Here is a 19,306-nt window from a genome sequence, read left to right as displayed (position 1 = left end):
AATAAAACAAATTTCAAATTAAAATTTACTTTATTTTTTTACAAAATTGACCGAACAGTGCGAGATTTCTAGAACGTTTACACTTGCATTAAGTAGACATAAACTTTAATTATTTCTCTTACAAGTAAGTCTTATTCTGTTCAAATACAAACGGCGTTCGCCGGACGATTCATGTCGTATAAAAATTACATGATTCTGATTTTTGATACTAAAATATTGATTAATAACGAAAGCAACTATAACTAAACATTATACAATTACGCTTATCTGTATTAGTTATCTGATCTATGAATCTAATACAAAGTATAATACATTGGGAGGATTTCACGCAGCAGAAACGGCGACAGCTGAGGGACATAAGTACAGGAGAATGACCTTACGTATATTTCGATCAGTGCGTTGAAGCCGTGCCCTGAACGCGATAAATATAATCTGGGCCCGGAAAGTAAGCCTATGTTTTGTACTTGTAAGCGAGACAAAGTGCTCACTAAACCAAAAAGTTAAACAGATCTCGAATTTCACGGTGTTCGTACTAAAGAAACACAAAATCTAACAAATAATATATCTCCACCGTCAGCACTTTATCTTATGCTTATATTTGTCTCTGAGAGTGCTTTACATTGGAACGATACGCTAAGCTTAAAATAAAAATCGACACTGTACGAAAAAAACTATAATTACTCACCCCTATTAATCTAAACAAAGAAACTACGTTAAAGTCTATATACTTTTAAAACAGCGTTTTGTAAAACTTAACTGAGTAATGAGTGGGATCAATTTCAAAATCAATTAAAAAATAATAAATTCCGTAAATCACAGTAACTAATAATAGCGGCCAACTTATAATTATTTTCTCGGCTAAATGTTTGTATACAGATGTATCCACAATGTATAACTAAAATAAATACCTTAATGATGAAAAGAAAAGTTAAAAAAATACTCACTGCACACTGTCTCGTCCACCATTTTGTATTTCGATTCGACAACAAATGCGTAAAGGCAGATTTTTACAGATTCGTTCGCGGAAAGGTTACACATATTCGGTTCATAACAAAATAACGGCACACAATCTCATCCGCTAAGAGATACACTTGCAGCGAACATTAGAAAACTATTAATATTAAAAATAGTATGATTGCCCAGCTACCCATAGTGAAGTTAGTATTAAATTACTGTACATATATGTTAGTGACCTTTCACTACCGCTAACGTTACGATTAACCGCCCTAGGGCGCTATTAATAAAAAGTATAATCAGATTTATGCAACTTACAACCGTATTACCGAAGCGAATAAGATACTACGTCACTATGATACACTGTCTATACACCGGCGCACTGAAGTCACTTAACGTCCGTTCAGTCGCCGTCGTCGGGGAGAGTGTCGCCTAAATCGTTGTCAGAGTCGTCCTCGTTCCTGTCGGGGCAGGAGTCCTTGCTCTGGCCTTTGCACTTCTCCATGTACTGCCGATGGGCGTACTTGTTGAAGCGGCGCTTGGCCATGAACAGAGTGGCGATAGTCCGCGGCGCGAGGCGAACGGCGGCGGCGCGGGACGTGATCCCGCCGCGACGGCACTCGCCGCAGGTGTAGTCCAACACGTTTAGGCTCGACACCGTTTGCTTAACGCAATCTGCGACCAACGCATAACATTTATATCTAGGTATGGCAGTGCAATATTCACAGGAACCTTGCAGATAATTTTCAATTATTATTATGGTTTTAGTGAGACTGAGATAATGCCTGATCTGCAAGGTAACGTGAATGAATACACTGCCAATTGAAACACACGCAAGACACACACAAACCGCTATCTATTTGAGTACATCGCTTTCAGTTTTTAGCTTTGCCTATGCACGAGGCAGATTCTTATAATAATCATGCTTTCACTGACACTTGTCTAAACACAACTAACATTAACGTTGAAGCTCCTATGTATCAGGATATTTATAATTATTTCAATGCTTTTTTACGCTTAAATGAAATGTTAATGGAAATTATGAGAGCGGTACATAAAAAGCGAAAATTGGTTAACAAGCTCCATAGACACTTGCACATGCACAATGCTGCAGGCATCAAACGGGCGAATACAATTTTCTTATAAATTGGATCCGTCGTTCTTTTGTTAGTTTCAGGCATCTTGATTGCATTCACTTTCTTCACTGGAATTATTATTCATGTAACGTGCGACAACCGTTAGTATTAAAGATACTGGACAAAGAGTCATCGGATCAAGCACAAGTTAGGGAAATCGCCATCAAAAGTGAAAGCTATAGAAATCAAACTCTCAGTTTTGACGAGCGTCTGTCGTTCAAGCAATGGTTACAGCGAGGTGAGGTGGGATAAAGCGTATGCGGTCTAGTTTCGGTGTCGTACCTTGATGCAGTTGCCTATCGCAGAGCTTACAAATGACGAGCTGCATGGTCCCCTTGGGCCCGATGAAGGAGCGCTCACAGAGCGGGCAGTAGCGCCCAATGCGGTACGCTCTATAACGTATACGTGCACGCACAATACGGACCACACGCACGCAACACCGGAACAAAAACACGCCATTAGTATACGCGCGCACACACTTTGTTACTTTCCTTCGTATGTTGTAATATGACGAAGCGTTAGGTGGTAGCGAAGAATTTCGTGCTTGTGAATTGAAGTTAGAGGTGCTAAGTAAACCATCTCAATTTTTTTTAAATAAAATTTAGAAACCATAAATACCTTTAAAATAAGTATAGATAAGAAAGGAATATGTTTTTTATTATGCGGTTGCATGGTGCAATTTATATGGGAAATAAAAAGATAAATTAATTAGGAGTGGATAGGAAAGTAACAAAGTGATGTTAGTTAGCATTATGGATATGATGAACGCCCGTGTTAGTGAACACTGAAGATGATCCTAGTTGTCGAATCGGGGCCAAAACGAAACCTAAAATTTTGAGTTTTCCCTAAGAATAAGTAATAAAAGTAAAAAAAAACTAGAAAGAATAAACATTTAACTGATGATAATCGAATTATTTTAATCGACCTATTCAATATAACACAAAACACATTGTGATATGTAATATTATAATTATGTCCATTGCATAACTAATTATGATAAATAAAACTTTTGTTTTTCAAAGAAAAGAATAGACTTCAAAGAATCTTCAATCAACCAGTACCGCAAGAGTTTAAGGCTGTTAAAGATTCTAAATTAAATCACAATTAATTTCGCAAATAACCAGCCAAATCTTATAGAACAAATCAATAATGAAAATATGAGACAGATTCCAGATGAGTAACATGCAACTTACGATAAAGTCTTATTCTACCAAATAATTACTACTAAAAACAAATAACTGATTTATCTGTAACAAAAGGTATCAGAGTCTGTGCACACCAACATTCAAAATATGTATTTTGTTGCAGATTATTGTTTTCACCTTTTGTTAGAGAAAAATATAAAAGGCGGTTAGGCATTATTTAGTAGAATTAGAACGGCAAGGGACTGTGCTTAGACGTTTCCGAAAATGCGGGGTCAATGCTACGAAAGTAAAGCGAATGTCGATAGTGAAAAAATATATCTAGTGCGAGTTGACGCGTAATGAAACTATCGTTTGTTAGAGACGATTTCAACGCCTAAATATATCCGATTTCATATCTGGTTTACTTGTATTTGAATATTTGTCGTTTCATAGCAAAGCAGCTCACTTTATTGTATTATTTGATACAACTTTAAGTAATATTAATCAGTAATTAGGCTTTACTTTTGTATATACGTGAAATCGGATACTAAGCTACCATAGACAAAACAAACGTATCGCGTTTGTATGAAAATATTACAAACGTGGGGATAGCGAATCTGATTTTAAATAGTTTTCCTTTTCTATATCCCTATTAACCTCGGCTCATATACAGACACAGAAACACAAGTTCTCCTTTAGGTAAAAGAGTTTTTAATCGTTGAACAAACGTGAAACGTCAACTCGCACTAGGCCCTCGTGTTAGTCGACACCAAACAATGAGATGACACAATGACTAGCAGACCAGTTAACACATAAATCATTTCGATTTAAAACAAAATTATGTACTTTTTACATCGTTCCTCGTAACTTCGGTAACACTATGGGTTGGCTTTTCCCCTCTTGGTTTTACTTGAAAACAATTTTAAATTATCATTTAATATAACGCCATTTAAAAGATAAATTCATCGATTTTCGCTGAATTATTAAATTTGTGGCTCTTAATACAATTACTGAAGTAGGTCTTTTAGAATTGTGCTCATTTCAAGTGGGCAAAGGTATAATTAATTTCGCGAGAATCATAATCGGATACCGGAATAAATCGCGTTTATTTATAGACTTAATTGTTTGGATGACTCAATTGATCCGTAATAGTGTATCAGGACAGTATTTTTTTTAATTAATTAAAAAATAAACGTATTTTAATCCGGTAAAATTGTATTTTCGTTTAGAAATATATACAAGGATGTACTAAGGATATAGGTAAACTACATGATAAAATATTTTCCTTGGTTTTGTAAATTATTAAAAAGTTTAATACTTAATTAAGATTGAATTCCGTAAATATAAAATAAATCTCTATCTTATCTTAGTATAAAAATTATCTGTACTGTACAAATTATGAAGATTGCAACAAAATTAACATAGTTGTGTTAATAGTTTTTTTTAACAACGAATAAAAATCGTTATACGTTTTATTCTAATATATTTAAAAATATAAATCGCTTTAAAACTATAAAAATAAAAACTATTCAAAACTTATTTGAAATTTTAACTCTTAATAACTGTCTCAATACAATGAAGCATAAACATCTATGTATTACCATATTTTCCAATCTATGTATAAGTAAAATGTCCTATTTAAGTTAACCACACACTTTTAGCATTAGATAGAATAAATATCAAATGTAAGGGAGGAAAATCTTAAAATTATAAATCTAAACTGATATATTTCAAAAATATAATAAATATTTTAATCCTCTATTCTATCCTATTATTTTTCATTTATCTATAAAGTTCCTAACAATACAAAATCCTAGGAATCCAACAGTTAAATTTAAACGCCAATGTATTACGATCACATTTTAACTGTTTTGTTTTACAAAAATATATCCACACAATAATTAAGTGAATCATGAAGATACTGACCTGGCACAGGGAGTGCAGAGCGAATGCGAGTAGACCTTATGTCCACCAGGGCCCCGCCGTGTCTGGTGGTGCCAGTGGGGCCCTCCTGGCTCCGTCAATGAGCCCTGGGGCCCCGAGGCGGGGTCTGACCCTGGCGCCTGGGGCCCGCTGGGAGAACGCCCGCCGCAAGATTTACAAATTGCGCATTCCGCGCAGTGCCATCGACCTACAAATCGTAGTATAAGTAAATAAGTATGTATGAATAGTAGATATAATATAGATTTTTTTTACTTAGATTATATATATGTAACTAACTATATTATATAACTTAGTTAAATAGGAATGTTATAGATGGATATCCGTCTCATAGTATCTTCAGTATTAAAGGACATAGTAAGAATATTATACTTGCGGGTTATATATGAAAAAAATTATGCATTCATTAAAAATCTAAACGTTTATTAACTAAAGTTAATGTTCGTGATTCCCACTCCACTTAGTTTAACCCTATAAACTTCAGTTAGAATAAAACAAACTAAAACTACTTTCAGGAAAGCTATATTTTACCCCAAAAACAAAATTACAAATCAAAATCAAAAATATATTTCAAACAGCAATTTTAAGCAATCATTAATTTCGTTAATAAATCAAAAAGTTACATACAAAATCCCATTCTTGCAACATTTTTTATATATTCACCGCGTATACTCAATACAATTAAAATCTTTTAATTAGATGTTGAGAGTTAAATAGACAAACAAAAAAAGCAACGTTTTTAATGTTCCTTACCATCAGGCACCCGCTGCAGTCCCAAGCAGTAGAGGTGGTGCCCTCTGTCGCAGAGGTCGCAGAACATCATCTTGGCGTCTGCGGGCCTCGAGCACGTGCAACACGTCTTGCACTCGGCGCACTGCCACGCGTACTCGCGACATTTGCGGATCGTGTCCGGGGAGAGATCCACGCAGCCCGGATGTACTGGGGATATTATTCATTGTTTTTTTTATTTCTATATTCTATTACCATGTGACACGGTTCAGAATTAATAGAGATTATAGTTAGGACACAAAATATAGAAAATTTCAATAAAATAGACTCGAATAACAACTCATTTCATTAAATACTATTAAAGTGAAACTTTTATTACATCATCTCAAACTCTTTGGTCTGTGTGGCGAATGTCGCGTGACGGTCGGCCGCGGAGTAGGGATAAAGTGAAAGGCGCTGGTCATAGAAGCTGACCGTGTAGTGTATAGACTATTATTAATTTGTGCCAGTGCTCCACGCTTTTTGTTACTGTCAGTGTTTTATGTAAATATTGTTAATTATTATTAAAATGGTTTTTTTTTATTTCCCATTACCATTCCAATTTTCCAAGTATAAAATTAGGATTAGTAAAGCGATTTTTAAACCCTTAATGGAATATTATTCCAATTTTTTTAGTTAAATGTGTGTAATGCAAAAAAAGTTTCACGTCTACCGTGGTTTCATAAAACCACACAAGCCTTTTGAATCTTTGAACATTCATAGTTCTTTTTTTAATGTCTCTTAACAATTTAGGCTACTTATTAGTGACCCTGTATTTTTCTCCGCCTTTTATCTATGAATAATTAATAAATTTATGTATTAATAATAATCAGCTCTATCTACAGAGCTTAGTTTAATAAAACTGATTGTTTCTACAAAAGAATGGTACTATTATAAATAAGCTAATTAAATATACTATACAGAAATATATGGTAGCAGTGTTGGCCTAGTTTGTTCGAACGTACGAATTCCTGGGGTTGTACGTATCCCCTGCTGTACAACAATGGACTATCTATGTGTGGATTTTACACTAGCTCGTACGGTAACGAAAAATATCGTGCGAAAACTGGCATGGCCTAGACACAAAAAGTCGTTTTTATAGAACAGGGGCAAACGGGCAGGAGGCTCTCCTGATGTTAAGTGATACTGCCGCCCATGGACATTCTCAATGCCAGAGGGCTTGAGAGAAAAAAAGTGCGCTTCCGGCCTTTTAACGGCGGCAGGTGTGTCAGGCATAGAAGTTTGATCACCTACTTGCCTTTTAGAAATGATGAAAATTTGTGACTCTGACATAGCGCCTGTATATATTGGTATACGTACTTTAAAAATGTATTTAAAAATGAAAATAAACTCACATTTAGCATTGCAAGTAGCGCATACAAGGAAACGCTCATGCGTCGTCTTCCGGTTGGCTTCAAGTCGCAGCTTGCAAGTGCGACATGTGTCCACTTCCGGTTCCTCTACTCGGGGAGGATTCACTTCTGTTTCGCTGCTACGCTTCACTTTCGTTAGTTTTTTACGCTGTAAGTATATGTATTTTATGATTATTCCAAGTATCAAAAAAAATTCCAACCTAAATGTGTGTTAGACAAAGATTACACTTAGATAAGATTAGACTTATCTTATGGCTAGGTATGGAAGCAAAAGAACTAGTTTTTATATACTGGTTTGTAATATGAATAAAAAAACTGTTTTTATAAAAATATAAAGCCATATATTATAAAGTAAAATACAGTTTCAGCTTAATCATACGTACCTTATGCATCCTATGCGTGTCTTCGCTGTCAGAGGAAGAGGCATGGGACCAGTCGGGCTCCGACTCAGAGCTGGACACCTGAGGTGAAGGAGGCGCGGGAGGGGCCGCCACCACTGTGTTCAGCGGGAAATAGCTGGAAACCGATCACAACATATTTTGACATGTCAGAGATAACAAACCTTTTTGGCCGGGCACATTATTCAAAACAAATCAAAATTTTCAAATCAAAATTTATTTATTGAGTTTAGATGCGACTTAAGGCATGCTTATGAATGTCAAAAACTTTTACAAAATATTCAATCTCATTACCTGTAATCTGAGTCTATACATACATTTTATTTTGTTAGTGAATGTATTCATTTTATTAAGTGCGGTGCTCTACTAAAAGTAATTTAACGGCGAGTTATAATTACGTCTCTAGACAGAAAAATTGTTATAAATTTCGTCACATTATTTTTTGACATGACAACGTCTTATAATTCGATGGAGTCGGCTGCACGCACGAAAAAACACGATGCATGCGGCGTTACCTCGCTCTGAGGCGTTCCATTTAGTGCAAGCGAGAGCGCGGAACGAGCGACAAAGACGCACAAACGGCCTCCGCGTTCGTTCGTTAAAAAATTGACATAATTGTATTTATACGTACAAATAAATGAACTTGATGAATTCAATTGTGATTTCCATTTACCTCCTTCTCTATATCCATACAAAATATTTTTCAAACAAATATTTTTTTTTTAAAGTGCAACCATTCCAGTATTTTCTTATGACGTCACGTTCAACTATCGTCAGTAAACCGACATTACAGACAACCGATTTTTTTTCTAATATGTGGGTGAAAAAAGAAATACTAACCGCAGTTGCTCGGACGTATACGCCCTGTAAGTATGCTGATACTGTCCGGGCAATAACGCGTGGGGGTAAAATCCATGGGGCGGCGTAACCCTTATTTGGGGGTTAGAGGGCGTTGGAGCCCTTCGCCGTTGTATTGTAAGACTCTGAAGGTCCACGCAGGCTGGTCGTCTCAACGCGTTCATACGAGTGTTCCATTCACTCGCTGATGCGATAGCGGCTGCGGCCATAATCTATAAAATATATTTTTTTTTTAATTGTACTAGATTTTTAGCTTATAAAATATTTTTGTTGAATATAATTTAAAAGCTTTTTTAGGCAAAATCTATTTTAATTTTTTTAGGAAATTTTAAAATTTGTTTAATTAAACATGAGTTATTTTCCGCCCGGGAATCGAATGTGCGTGTCATGTGCGTCAACCATTCAGGCATATTAACAGTACAGTATCTTATTATTGAATCTCAATAGTTGAACTTTTTAAAACATTTTGACCAAATAACGAATCCAATGAGCTTATTTTTATGAGATTTGCATCACAAGTTCTTATGTGACTAATTACATAGCTTATATAATTACATCGAAGGGACTACATATATTTTGTTGTTGTTATTAAGTACCTACTACAATAGAATTCAGCCGGGACGTTTGTTTATTTATTTAATTATAAGTAATCTAACAGCCACTTAATCTATTATCTAAGACAATACAGAAAGCCAAAACAGATCGCATAGATAAACAATTTATGTATAAAAAACAGAAAACATGCAAATGCATTTAATAGATAAAGATACATTAAAAAAAAACAAAAGTAAACTGAAATTTAAAATTTAAAACAACAAATAATACTTAAAATTTAAAACTACTACTTAAACAAAATCAGAGTCTTCCCACTTCTTCAAGTACTTCTTGACATCTCTCTTTTTGAGGTCGAAAAGATCAATGTCCTGATAATTGTTGTCATCGTTCGATAAAACCCGAAACATTTGATTGAATATAACCAGTATGTTGTTCTAAACTACTTATTATCAGCAAATTGAATATATAAATGATTATTGTTAACAAACATATTTGTTTCACATACCAGTCTAGTTTTCTCCGGGTCGACTTTTGGTGGTTCCGGTTTATCACTGGCCCTGTCCATCCTGATCTCTCTAGATTCTTTGGCCACTGGCTCCGGAGTAGGATCAGACAGCTGCTTCTCTCGCTGGTACGATCTGTATTCTTCGTATTTGTGAGGGTAGTCCGACAGCATTATGTCGAGCACTTCACTTGCGTCTACCGCCGTTATTCCTAGATTACAAAACCGTATTTTTATATATTTATATTCCTATATGAAATGATTTCAAGCGAGATACTAAATCAATTATTATGTATAAATAGTTTCTATATTTCCTTCATTAAAATTGAGTTATTTAATTTTATATAACACTGGCCTCATTCGACTACAGTCATTACTTTTATATTCATTCTTTAACTTAAAAAAATTGTAATTAAAAAAGAAAATCTAAATATATTTTACATAATGTTACTTAGACAAAATAGCAGGAGCGTCTCCAAAATATTAAATTTATTGCTCAGTGACGATGGCACCGGCAAGACAACAATTGTTTTACTACAGAAGGTGACCAATCACCAAACTTACCTAAATCACAAAGGGCCTCAGTGACAATCCCTTTGCTGAGGACATAATCCTTTTCTGCAGCCGTAATGGCACGTCGCTTCAACTCCGGGTAACGTCGTTTGAAACTCTTCACTCCAAGGAACATGGCTACTTGCTCTTGTATCATCATGACCTGCAAAACATTCAATAACATATATATAACAAGATCTGAATATATTTGATGTTGATTCAAACAATTGTCAAGATTAACACAGTTCTTATAATATATTGGAACCCAAACCATTTCAACCTAACAAATAGAAAAAGTGAACAAAAATCAATAATTGAACCTTTTTATACATCAAAATTACATTGTGAAACAAAAAGGCTTTCAATAAATCATATTGCATTACATTTTTATTTAAGAACTGATGACAATAATAGTTATAAGTAATAGATATTTACCCATATTAATATTGTAAAAAAAAAATCGTAGCTTACCTGTTGCTCTGACGCATCTCTGTTTTCAGGTGGCGGCCAGGTATACTCTTTGACATCTGACGCCGACCACACTTTATTGCTGGAAACAATACTATCATGATTAAAATCTTTTAGAAAAAATCTAATAATAGTATTAACTTTTAGCTAATTATTAATCCATATTACTTATTGTTGGCACTAAGAGATTTAATTATATACAATTATTATTATATTAATGCAACAAACAAATAAATAAAAATAATAATAAATTTATTCAAGTCTCCTATATATTCGTCTATTTGAATAGGGCTACATACATCATAATACAAGACATAAAAATGCAACAATACCTGTCAAAAAGATCAGCAAACTTTGACTTCTTTGTTTTGCTGCTTTCGTTTGTTGAGCTCTTCACTGAGCTCTGAGAGTCTTCGTCGAGTAAATGTGAGGGTCTGAAATATAAAGATTATTTATCAAATTTCAAAACAACTTTAACAAAAGCATCTATCGAAGTGGGCCTTCTCCTTGAGTGCTGGTGTTGTTTTCTGTGTCTATCAAACTGTTATTTTGCATTGGTGAAAAGGGACAGATTACATTGAGTGAAAGTTTATTTTGGCTCAGCATTTTTTTATGAAAACTCTAATATTCACTATCATTATTTTATATATATTAAATACGACTCCAGACAAATCAATTTTTTTTAAATAATTAATTTTATATTTACTCACTTGGCAGGTGTGGCATTGTCATCCATCATGCAGGTTTCCTCTTCAAAGAGTTGCACAGTGGTTGTAGCCGGACCACAGACTCGTCCGTATATACCCATTGTTTCCTTAAAAATATAATTAAACACTCAAAACAATCGCAACCTTGGATTAAAAATATCGCCAACCCGAAATAATTATTTATATATTATATATTGTCGTTGATACGTTTAAGGCATGTGTAATGCTTATACTATAAAAGCTACTTTGTTTTTTAAAATTTATGGATACATTGATCAAAAAAACCCAATGCCGTTTGTATACATATTATATTATATTCCATAATATAATGTGGCACATATGATGTATGAAGATAGAGGAAAACTATAATATTTAAGAATATCTGACCAGTGCTTGTTACCTACGAAATCTAATTCATTCAATTTAGTAATAGCATTGATTAATCATAATTATTTTAATCAATAAAAGGAATATTTATTAAGTTGATCATGTAAACTATAAGGCACACAATATTGTCTTTCACATAAGCAAGATTTACTAATGCATATAATTGAAAATTAAATATTGCACGTTTAGAAGTGTCTAACGGCTACGGTCAGCTGTCAACAGTATCTCATTGTCTAGAATTTTCAGATTATGTATTAGACTAAAACTTAGAATAGATAAATCCATACCTTCATATACATGGCGCCTCTTCCGCCTCCCCGGCCCCTTCCCCTGCCCCGGGGAGTTCTAGGAGTGGCCCTACCCCGCCCTCGGCTGCCGCGCCCGCCGCGCCCTCCTCGTCCCAACATCTCTGGGGACTTCGCGAAGGGATCCTCCATCCGCGGCAGAGACGTGTCCACCATTTTGAACTCTGGAGTGTCCGTGTTGTAGAAGGGCATATCGCTCGTGGACGACGATGAAGTCCTTCGTCTACTCGTCAGCGGGGTGGCACATGACGAAGGCATTTTGTCCAATGCTTCCGTCATTCGCGGTAGCTTTATTCGAGAACTGGTCGGGTCGATCTCCTCTGTTTTTTCATCAAAGAATTTATTAGCGGTCTCCACCACTCCAGCATCTTGCGATGGCGTCAGCTCGGGATCCATCCGACGACCCCGCCCGCGGCCTCTGCCTCTCGGTTTCACGATGAGCACTGGTCGATCTCTGAAAGCACAGATTCTCATTATTAGGTGTGTTGTTGTAAATGTTAGATGGACTGGCTAAAATCTTGGTTTGAAACTGCTTGATAAAATTTCAATTCATGTATCTAACACGACAGTGAAAAGGAAGAAAGTTATTTGAGGCTGATAGTTATATCTACGAATAAGAGGCTAATAATGTTATAAATCATTATTTACCTTGACAGGCGTAATGATCGCTGGGGCCTCTCCTCTAGTGCTGGTGTTGGTAGAACTAAAGGTTTCGCTCCTTCTGAAACAGGCAATTTTCTTGGACGGCCACGTTTCTTAGGTTGAGGTGTCATTTCTACGATTGATGGGATCTTTTCAGCATCCTCCGCAGTAATGTCTGGAGATCCTTTCAAAGTACCTACTTCGAGTGGATCCTGAGATAATGGATCAGGTGTTATGTTATAATCTCGGGTTGCAGCGCTTTCTTGAAATAAAGTGTCTCTGATCTCGTCACAGTTCTGAGGTTCACTTTCCACTTGAATATTAGGGTCACTATCTAATGATGTCCCACCCGATTTTAATTCAGGACTCTCACTGTGCTTTCTTTCCGAATGAACATCATTTAACGGCATCACTTTAAGCTGTTGTTTTGCTTGTAGGTTTGACAGAATGTTATGTAATTTTGAACTACCATTTTTAGAACAATTTTCGTTATTTAATAAGGAATGATTTATTTTCGCTTGTCTAATCTCTAATGAATCTGTTGGAGTAATGGGACCTGTTTTAGATACTACGACAGGAGTAATTGTCAATGTTTTACTGGACAAAAGTTGTCCTAATTTCAGTCTTTTTGAATCAAGAACAGAAAGTTCAGCTTCTTTAGGTGATGGTGGACTACTCGAAGAATCCAAGTTTGAAGGCCTTTTTCCAGTGTTCTTTTTAGGAAAGGGAGATTTTTCTGGACTGTGTACAATTCTAGAGCTTCTTAATTTTTTGCCTTCAGAAACATTAGCAGATTCCGATTCTTGCTTCTTTCTACCAAGTAAAATAGGTCTTCTTTTGTTCATCATCATACTGTCAGTTGTGCTAATACCTTTAGTGTCGTTTTTATTAATAATTTCATCAGTAATAATTTTAGCAGAAGCACCATGATCAGTCTTATTAATCTTTAATATTATTCTTGGTGAATCTTGGTCAGAGCATTGGTTTATTTTATCAGAAATACAAATTTCTAGAGGTTTTGTAACACTTTCACTTACTTCATTACACAAATCTTGCATTGATCGGATCTTTAACTGAGCAGGCGAAGACTCTCTTTTATCATCATTTGGATTGCATAAATCAATAATTTCATGCTTGGAACAGTCATTTGATGGGGTATGCCCTGTTTGAATAGGCAAGGTTGAGTTTGATGTATTAGGGCTATTATCATTATTCAAGCTACTATTGTCATACTTGCGGTTTTCCAATAATTTCTTAAGGAGAGTACAGTTTGTGTTGCTAGGTTGGGTTTTTTGCCTTTGAGTCAATTGTTTTTCTTCTTCTATCACAGGTTTTTGAATGTTGCTAATTTGATAATTAAATATAATGTCAGTTTTATCTGAAAAACCTTTACTATCCATGCTACCTTCATTAAGTTCTTTAGTTAAAGTTGTTGATGGTACTCTATTAGAAGTTTCTTCAAAATTATTTTCCATGTCACCTTTATGATTTAATTTCAAATCTTGTTGGTTGGCTTGTCTAACCGGAGTTGGTTTTACTTCACCTAGAGTGCCTATTGATACCAAGTCTTGCTTATCATGCTGGTTGTCATTTGGAACATAGTTACTTTGTTCTAGAGATTCATGTGCATTACAAACAGATTTTGACTCTATAAAATTAGACTTAACATTTAATTTAGAAATAATTGGTATATTATGATGAATATTATTATACTGATCCATACCTTTATCAATATGGTACTGTGAATCACTCCCAGAATCTGATTTAGTTTTTCTATTAATTTTCATCAACAGGGGAGGATTTTTAACATCTTCACAATCTTCAAGCTTTAGTTGGTTTTCATCTGGTTTTACTATAGGTTTTATATTCAATTTAGTGACAACTGGAATATTCTGGTTTCTCAAATCTGGACTACTAGTACGCTCTTTTTTTGGTGATTGAGGTCCTGGCTGATCTGGCTTCACTAGAGGTTTGATAATAAGTTTCGGAACAATTGGGATATTTTCATCCTTTGTTGGTTCTGTTTCTTCTAATTCAATTGGTCTACATATGGGTTTAATATTAATTTTTGTAACAATAGGAATATTATCATTATTGTCATCACTAGAATTTTCAGATGAATGATTTTCAGATTCTTTAGAAATGTCTTCATCTTCAGGTTTTAAAATCGGTTTAATATTTAGCTTTGTAATTATAGGTTTAGTCTCCTCTATTGTAACTTCTTGACTATCAGTGTCTCTAGATGTGTTGCCATCAGGACTTTTAATCGGTTTAATGTTTAATTTAGTTACCTTAGGAATATTATCTTCTTTAGAAAAATCAACCTCCATTGGTTTTATTAAAGGTTTAATATTTATTTTTGAGACTATAGGAACTTTTTCGTCTATTTTATTACATACTTCTAAATTATTATCTGGCTTTATAATAGGTTTAATATTTAATTTTGTTATTACAGGTATGTTTTCTAAATTTTCCGGTATTGTTTTTTTTGGTGTTTTGCTAAAAGCTTCAGTATCAGGCTTTGTAATAGGTTTTATAGTAACTTTATGCACATGGCTCTGATCTTTCTGATCCGAATTAGATGAATCAGTTGAAATAATAAGTTTGGGTATGGGGGGATTATCTTCAGATATAATATCTCTATTTAGACCATCAGGTGGCTTTAATGGCTTAATAGTTAATTTTGGACTTAGGGGTTGACTTTCCAATATACTTACCGATTTAATTGTCAATTTTGGTACTTTTTCCATCTGTTTTTCTTCAGATTGACAAACAACAAGTTTTAATTTTGAGGGTGATTCTCTCCCATCTTCATTACTACTTTGAATACCTTTTATTGTTAGTTTTGGAATGTTAGACTCTGTGTAAAATTTACCTTCAGAATCGGTACCTGGCTTACCCAATTTAATAGTGACTTTTGGAACAACATCTAATGGTCCTTGTTCAGAGGCTGACGGTGGGTCTGACGTGCTAGTACTGTCATCATTTTCTGAGTATTCAGACTCTGATATTTCACTACTACTAGATTTTCTATGAATTTCATTAATTTTTTCCGGTGGCTTAAGTATGGGTTTAATATTCAACTTAGTAATATTAGCTTTAAATACTTTTTCCTCAGATTTTCTTTCACTTTCTTCTGAAATGGGTACTTTAAGAGGCTTTATGGTTAGTTTAGGTATTGGAGATTTTAAATCTGGTTTCTCACATTGAGTATTATTAACTTTGATTGTTAACTTGGGTACAGTTCTTTCTGATTCATCAAGTTTTTCTTCTTTTAGTTCAACATTATAACTTGATCTTTCGGGTATATGTAGTTTTAAAGGTGGAACTCTTTCATAATCTTTACTATCTAGATCGCTACTTATTTCAGAGTTCTTTAAAGAACTTGAAGGGGTTGGACTATCATTAGAATTTTCTAAATGACTCTTATTAGTCATATCTGGAGAAGATATATAGTCCAAACTCTCTTTAATGTGTGTTGAAACACTTACAGAAGGTACTTGTTCTTTTGTTACAGTTAATTTACCTTCGCATGATGAAGTGGATCCACATTCCTCGCTTTCTCTTATTAAATTCTCAAATTGGGTACTATTTAATTGAGGATCATTTTTTCTTCTAATAAGTCTAATTTTCTTTTGGGGACTTGTAGAAGTTTCTGCTTTGCAAATACTTATTTCACTGACACTTCTAATTTCTTCGGTATTATCTCTATCCTGTACAGCAGTTACAGCATCTGAAGAACTAGATACATCCTTAATACACTCACTTGAATGTTCAGATGTATGAGGATTTACACTTGAATCAACTGTGGAGGATACTGTTGAGTCTGGCCGCGTAAGAGCAGTTCGCACTAACCTTCTTTTTAACGGTATTCTTGTCATAGATTCTACACTATAAGATTTCACTTCACTTGCACTACAGTCACTAGACGTGGACTCAGCACTTTCAACAACAACTTTGTCCCTTTTGTCACTTGTTGTTACACACTTATGTCTTTCATCCATTTCTATTGCCATGCTTCCTTCAGTAACACTGGAGAGAATACTTGGCAACGGGCCAGTCAAGCTTTTTGAGCTGGTGGGTTGCTGGATACTGCTTACTACAGTTTTTATATTATCTTCTAGGGTTTCAAGTGAGAGACCTGCTTTTGTTACTGCAGGATCTATAGCAATTGTGAAACCTTCTGAGTTTGAAGTATTCATGGAAATATTTTTGATATTCTGTGAGGTTTCTGAATTTTCTATAACCTGAGCATTTCTACACTCATTATTAGATGTGTTGTCATAAGATGTTTTAGAAACCAAATTTGAAGCAGAGGAGGGCTCTGTCTCTGATCTTTTACTCTGTTCCAGAACTGGAGCATTTTTACTAGACGAATTATTAGTTTCAGTTCTACTGCTTTCAATATCAAGTTTTATTGGACTATCATCTATTCCACAATCCACAGATTTTGATGTATGATCAGTACTTAATATTTCAAGATTAGAAGAACTCTCTACCTTGTCACTTGATTCACAAATACTTGCTTTCAATACTATATTCGGGCTTGTAACTGTGTTTATACACTTTAAACTTTCACTTTCAATTTGAGAGCTCTGTCTATCATCACCCGACATACTACATGAATTAGACAGAATTTCAGTTCTGTCAACTTCCTTTTGTAAACAGTGAATTGCATTTTGTATAAGTTGACCATTACTATTTTCAACATTGTTAGTTGAAGCACATGTAATAGACTCTGGTTGAACTTCCGAAATGTTAATATGATTCTCTATGTTTATAGGGGAGACAATATTTCTTTCAATACTCCTAATATTTGAGCTTAAAATACTTTTACTACATAAAGGTTCAACAGACGGTACAGTGACTGTGGCACACACGGTTACATTTTCTGTAGATGAACTTTGACCAATGTCTGTTGAAGCACAGGCTATGGATTCAGTATTTGATTTTACTCTTGCATCAGTTTCAGACACTTCATTTAAACAAGATTTATCACTGGCAGAACTCTCACAATTGTCAATTAAACCATGTTTAGAATTTGCACTAATCTCTGGATTTTGATGCTTAATGTTTATGTTTACATCATCAGTGTGGGAATTTTTAACACTATCACAGGGAATAGATTGAGTGGAAAAGTCTTCATTTTGAGTTTTTGGTGTACACTTCGTATCACTTTCTACATTTTCAACATTTGAATTATGATTTTTTCTAAAAGAAGTAGAGCTTAAACTTAATTCAGGTTCAGGAGAGGCAGATTTTAAAGTTTGCTCATTTTGCTGTTCACAACTGGTAGGCGCACTCTCAGCATCCGTATCTAATAATAAAGGTAAGCGTTTCGGAGCACCAGGCCCATCAACAATCTCATCTATCATATCCAGTATCGCCTCAGTGCTAGTGTTGACATCGTGTGTCGATGGCGAAGGAACGCTGTCCCCATCGAAATTATCCTCAGACATAGCGGGGGTTTGACACGATGTCCTGAGTTCAGATGTATCTTGTTGAATACTACTAGTTGCATCGACGTCTTCGAGGCGTCCGAGATCCTTTTCCCGCGCCGATTCGCGGCGGGAAGCGCTTGTTGCGGTGCCCGCATCGTCTTCAGAACTCTCCATTATCTAGTATTTGTCGATGCTAACATATTCGAAATATTAAACTCCCGTAGAATGATATTTACGTTACATACGGGTAACCTGACGACGTGAGAGCTTGACAAACCACAGGCACCATTCTAATTCACCATAACGCTATGAAAATATGTCCACGAATCCATGGTGCAGAATATTGTATCTACACATGTACTGTTTTTTCATATTACGATGCAATAGGGTCGTTCGAGCACACACAGAATCTTGAAAAATATTCATTCAATGGCGTAAACCGGCAAACAAAAAGCTTGTATACGCCATTTTTAAAACCAAAGACATGGCAGGTTTCAGCTATGAGCCAAAAAAAAATATCTTATTCGGACAATTCGGCCATTGTCGTGACTCGTGTTGGTAAACTGCATGATGGATGTCCATAGATAACATTAAATTTGAGCTCGTAGAAAGAGTATTATATATTAAATGACAATACATGCATACGACAGAAAGAGAAGGAATTATAAGAAGATACTTCAAATAATAACTAAATTATGTAGCCTTTATTTTTTAATGACACCGTAATTCATAAGGAAGAATTACAATTACATCGTATTTTAATTTACATAGGACAGTTGTTTTGCTTCGGGCTAAAATAGACATTTTGTTGGTTACCATAGTCGGTTTTCGATTGGCCATTGAGTTAAACCTACTCGTAAAGGCCGAATGCCTAAACTGTAAGTTTTGGTTTCAAATAAAATCGGATATGGTTCAATTTATTAGCCAAACGAAAACTGACTACGGGTAACTAACAAAATGACAATTTTGACCCGGACCCAAAATAAATGTCCTATGTAAATTAATAAACGATACACATAGTTGTACCCTCCTCCTTATGCATGACGGTTGTGGTAAAAAAACAAGGATCACCACATCCCTTTCATCAAAAAAGTAAATTATAGGAGTTGGCAATTGGCATCACTGATCTGTGGTAATGAGGTTTAACAGTTAACTATGGCCTAAAGGTCTAGATACCAGACCATAAACTCAACAA

General features: G+C 35.0%; 1 protein-coding gene across 4 annotated transcripts; it reads right to left on the bottom strand.

Moving 5' to 3' along the window:
- Nucleotides 1-11: 11 nt before the first annotated feature.
- On the bottom strand, nucleotides 12-18,679 carry LOC110992989. 4 transcript variants are annotated; one of them, XM_022259027.2, is made up of 14 exons: nucleotides 12,677-18,679; nucleotides 12,011-12,482; nucleotides 11,340-11,443; nucleotides 10,962-11,063; nucleotides 10,633-10,711; nucleotides 10,174-10,324; nucleotides 9,613-9,821; nucleotides 8,535-8,764; nucleotides 7,680-7,812; nucleotides 7,279-7,444; nucleotides 5,909-6,094; nucleotides 5,141-5,345; nucleotides 2,373-2,482; nucleotides 12-1,629 (listed from the first exon to the last, which is right to left on the bottom strand). In XM_022259027.2, exons 1-14 carry the CDS (start codon nucleotides 18,283-18,285, stop codon nucleotides 1,358-1,360), a joined length of 8,028 nt encoding a protein of 2,675 aa, XP_022114719.2. In that variant the 5' UTR covers nucleotides 18,286-18,679; the 3' UTR covers nucleotides 12-1,357. The 4 variants fall into 4 exon arrangements, with proteins under 4 accessions (XP_022114719.2, XP_022114722.2, XP_022114720.2 ...); XM_022259028.2 differs by lacking the exon at nucleotides 2,373-2,482 and adding an exon at nucleotides 4,061-4,123 and having other exon boundaries at nucleotides 1,493-1,629; XM_022259029.2 differs by lacking the exon at nucleotides 12-1,629 and adding an exon at nucleotides 4,061-4,123 and having other exon boundaries at nucleotides 2,377-2,482.
- Nucleotides 18,680-19,306: the final 627 nt, after the last annotated feature.

The sequence above is a fragment of the Pieris rapae genome, chromosome 6, assembly GCF_905147795.1.
Source record: "Pieris rapae chromosome 6, ilPieRapa1.1, whole genome shotgun sequence".
Taxonomy (NCBI): domain Eukaryota; kingdom Metazoa; phylum Arthropoda; class Insecta; order Lepidoptera; family Pieridae; genus Pieris; species Pieris rapae.
Note: the sequence above shows the minus strand (reverse complement) of the source record. Positions and strands in the feature narration are given on the sequence as shown.

Bases quoted from the DNA above. Each gene is read 5' to 3' on its own strand.
- LOC110992989 (XM_022259027.2), bottom strand. From the start codon at position 18,285: ATGGAGAGTTCTGAAGACGATGCGGGCACCGCAACAAGCGCTTCCCGC. The intron at 8,765-9,612 runs GTATGTGAAACA...TATATTTTATAG, and splicing joins ACCCGGAGAAAACTAGACTG to ATTATGGCCGCAGCCGCTAT. The intron at 7,445-7,679 runs GTACGTATGATT...ATATACTTACAG, and splicing joins ACACGCATAGGATGCATAAG to CGTAAAAAACTAACGAAAGT.